Here is a 4,075-nt window from a genome sequence, read left to right on the forward strand (position 1 = left end):
TGTTTTGTTTTTTAGATGCAAAATGCATTTACTGTATTGTAAACAATGAACATTCCTCCTGGAGCTACATGAGCTGCCCTGAACACAGTGTTTTCCTTTTTTTGATGTAGTGTCTAGTGACTGCTCAGTAGTGTTTTCATTTTGGCTGCTTTGTGAGATGATCTGAAGAAAGTGTTTGAGCACAGGTGCAGCTGTTTTGAGGCAGAGGTTGTCTGAGGTGTGGTGAATGTAGTTTGAGATTTGGGGTTTGTGTTTACAGTTTAGAGAAAAGGGTGGACAGTTTCAAAAAAATGTGTATTAGCAATTGTGGAAAACTGTAAAGACAGACGAGGTCGCGGTGAGGTCTCTCGGCGAGGATTCCCTGTGCCGAGAGAGGCCGAGTTGCCACGACTGTGCGTGCCAAGACCCGCTGTCATACAGAGTGCCACAGATTCAAAGCAAATGCCCAGTGCTGGCCGGCAAAGGCCTCGCCATAGCCTTCTCCGACGGAAAGAAATAGTCAACACTTTACACTTATGTAGCAATCAAAACCGTAGGCTTGTGTGCTTTTCTTAATTGGTTAAATAGTATATGATTATATGTATATATATATATTAGAGGTCGAAAATGGATGTGTCTTATCAAGCTTGCATAAAAAGCCATGACGCACGATCTGTTTTGGAGGCCTCATGGCACCTCGCGTCAGAAGCACGCGTTCCTCTCTTCACACCTTGTTCAGCTCGCGCTGGTTTGCTCAAATGGAGCTACACTGAAACACGCCCTGTTATGATTCAGCGAGCACACATCAGTCTGCAGGTTTTACTGGTGTGTGTGCGTGTGTGTATGTGTGTGTGTGTGTATGTGTGTGTGTGTTTGTGTGTGTGTGTGTGTGGGTGGAACTGGGGTGAGCTTGGTGGAGGGTGGAGACGGACGCAAACGCGTGTATTCTTGTAATTTATTGTTCCCATTGGTCAATGTCGTGATGTGCACCGATGACACCACGGAGTCTTCGGCAATAAAGCGTGTTGCGTCCAACTTCCGTTCAGAGAGGACGAACATCAATACGGTCGCTTTTCTATAGGCTGAAGGTCTTGAAATAAGTTGACTCCTCTCCCTTCCCGGAGAAGCGCCAGGGAAAGGCTCGGTTTCCCTTCCATCGAGGTAAGGCTGTGTAAGGTCATGTTTTTTTTTTGGCTTCTTCTTTCTTTCTTTCTTTCTTTCTTTCTTTCTTTTCTTAAAGTTTGATTTGAATGAATACTGATGTTTTTCATGGAGAGTGGCCCCTGGTTGCCTCCTCGTTTTTTGTATTAAAGATTAACATTTCCAATGGTATTTGGCTCAATAAAGCATGGATAAAGGGCTTTGCTTTATGTCCTATTGATTTCTTTGTTATGATGTTTGTTTAAAACGGTGTGTCTCTGTGCTTTATTTTGCGACTCCTGACATTTGTTTCGTCCTATCTGGCTCTAGGATAACAGGATGGAGCGGTATGTTTGTGTGCTCGTGCTGATATTGAGCGCTCCAGCCCTGGCAGCAGCGGACTGCGCCTCGCGCTGTTTGAAATGCGCGCAGGAGTTGCCCCGCGCAGACACATCCGTGGACAGTCTGGTAAGATCAGTGTAGGAACTTCCATTCGACATTTTCGATACTGCTTTTTAAAATCGACACGGGTGTCTGTGTTATCGGATTTGGTGTGCTGTTGCGCAGGTGAGCGTCTGTCTAGTGGAAAAGAACATCAAGCGCAATTCAGGACCTTGGAGAGCGCCGTGTGTTTTACTTTATATGAGTAGCATGTGTTGAAATGGGGAGACAATTTTGCAAATATGGAATGAAAATTTCACCTTTTGCATGATAAAGTGTTATTCTACATTACTATTATAACACGACCAATTCACGATTGACACGATTCAAGGTCTACGTTTTCTAAACCAATTCATTGAAGTATGACGATGAGTTCAATGTAGTTTAAAGTAATTGTTTGTCATTTGTAATGTAATTTAAAGTAAATGTTTAACGTATTTTCCTCCGTTCTCAGGCTTGCACGTTAGAGTGTGAAGGGGCTGTCACGAGCTCGTGGGAATTAAATAAATGTGATCGAATCCTCAACCAGCAGCCTGCGGGTTTTACTTCTGATGACGATGCGCACAGCGCGCCCGACGCAGAGGATAACCAAGAGTCTTCTCTACCGAGCCTGGTCAAGCGCTACGGCGGCTTCATCAAGCGGATTGATAAAAATAAACTTTTCAAATCCCCTTGGTATGACAATGCTGTTCTAAAAGGACTTTTCGCCAAGAAACTCGGTGAACCTCTTGGAAAATTTGGTGAGCGTGAGGTACCGGAATTAGCAGAGGACACCGAGCGCGAGGATGTGGCATCAGAGAGCGATACTGGAGTATATGACGACGCTGCCTTAAACCCTGTCAAACGTTACGGAGGATTTTTACGTAAATTTCCAAAGCGAAGCGAGTCCTCGGAGGAAAGCGACCGGCAGGAGCTGCAGAAGCGGTACGGCGGGTTCATGCGCAGGATTCGACCCAAGCTCAGATGGGATAACCAGAAGAGATATGGAGGTTTTTTAAGGCGTCACTTCAAAATCTCCGTGAGATCGGAGGAGGAACCAGCATATGATGATGTTGGTCTTTAGGCCATCGCTTAAACTGTCCTTACTGCCGCCTTTCACTCAAAACTTCTTTCGCAAATCCGTGAGAATGTTATCCATAGAGTCACTCATCTGTGTTCCCGAGGCTGGTTGTGTCACTGCGGGTTCAGATCACCTCGTAGGAAAACAGACTTGTGTCCTTGTCAAGTCACTAAGTCTAATGGACATTCAGGTGAATAAAAAACATTTGTTGTTGTGCGTAAACACATACACTGTGCGTCCTGTATTGAAACCCGTTATGCTTGTTTGATTAAACTATAGGCTAAACATAATAAAGGCAAGTGCGTAATTTGCCAAAGCTGCAAGGAAATGATGTGTTGCGTTACTTTACAGAACCTGAATATGTCGACACTTCTGCTCTTATTGACAGTGTGTTTAACGTTGTTTTGGCTGGAGTTGGCCTTAGTGTATTTAAATGTTTATACTTCGTTAATAAAGTTTATTTCACTTGAAAGAAATGTAGTTTATTAAAGAAGTGTGGCCCGATCCATCCGATCCTTAAGGTGGATGTTCCGTCATTGCACTCCAAAGGCTTTCCCCATATTCGGGGTTGTTTATATGATCCTTGAGGCGTTACCTGGTCTAAGAAAGAACAGGCGCCCCTGAGGGTTTACTTGCGAGGCTACCACTGCTTACGCAAATAGAATTAGCTTAAAGGTCGGCAGGCACCACGTCTACTCTATGGAGTGGACTGTAAGCGACTTTTCCAAGGGACGGTGGAGATATATTAGGAAAGGGCTCCTCCTAGTGGTCCATATGGGAATGCGATCTGCTCACCCTCGGCTAAATGGCTTTCTGTAGGCAGTCGACTACGCTTGCTCGGAAGCGTCCTTAAATAGATCCCGTCACATTTACAACATAAACTTAACTAAAGTACAAGTTTGATATAATCATAATCATTTCATAAAGAAACCTTTACGGTTGAATGCTGGCGTTGATTTAAAACGAAACGATGTTGAATAAGACTAAATGAAGCTGGCTCTGCTTAAAAGTGACGTGTTTTGCAAGATACATAATACAACTGATAAAACCAGCTACTTCCTAAGTCCATAGAAACATATTCGATTTACCCTAAATTTAGAAATTTTAAAATGTAGTGCCACATGAAATTCACACTAGATACAGTCATAACTACCCTGCTGTGGGACCCACACCACGCAGAGAAGACTTTAGCTGCCCTTTTACGCTGCATATGATCTGGGCTAAATAGCATCACACTGCTTTATGATCTGGGCTAAATAGCATCACACCATCAAATAGAACTGCATTCATACAGACAACTTTATGTGGTCATAGGTGATTGGTAATAACCAGTGTAAGATACATTACACTTATAATGATCTATTGCTAAATATTTACATTTATGTAGAATATCTAAAACTATTATGGGACAATATCTCAAATACAAACAGAACAAAAAAGATCAGGGAGTCAATG

The 4,075-nt window shown here is 43.2% G+C and overlaps 1 protein-coding gene across 2 annotated transcripts; it reads left to right on the top strand.

The window, feature by feature from the left end:
- The first annotated feature begins 1,012 nt into the window (after positions 1-1,012).
- On the top strand, positions 1,013-3,096 carry pdyn (prodynorphin). Of its 2 annotated transcripts, none has more exons than XM_048241606.1 (3): positions 1,013-1,150; positions 1,450-1,587; positions 2,015-3,096. In XM_048241606.1, exons 2-3 carry the CDS (start codon positions 1,459-1,461, stop codon positions 2,621-2,623), a joined length of 738 nt encoding a protein of 245 aa, XP_048097563.1. In that variant the 5' UTR covers positions 1,013-1,150; positions 1,450-1,458; the 3' UTR covers positions 2,624-3,096. The 2 variants fall into 2 exon arrangements, with proteins under 2 accessions (XP_048097563.1, XP_048097562.1); XM_048241605.1 differs by having other exon boundaries at positions 1,013-1,140.
- Positions 3,097-4,075: the final 979 nt, after the last annotated feature.

Source organism: Alosa alosa, chromosome 4 (assembly GCF_017589495.1).
Source record: "Alosa alosa isolate M-15738 ecotype Scorff River chromosome 4, AALO_Geno_1.1, whole genome shotgun sequence".
Lineage (NCBI taxonomy): Eukaryota > Metazoa > Chordata > Actinopteri > Clupeiformes > Clupeidae > Alosa > Alosa alosa.

Bases quoted from the DNA above. Each gene is read 5' to 3' on its own strand.
- pdyn (XM_048241606.1), top strand. From the start codon at position 1,459: ATGGAGCGGTATGTTTGTGTGCTCGTGCTGATATTGAGCGCTCCAGCC. The intron at 1,588-2,014 runs GTAAGATCAGTG...CTCCGTTCTCAG, and splicing joins ACACATCCGTGGACAGTCTG to GCTTGCACGTTAGAGTGTGA.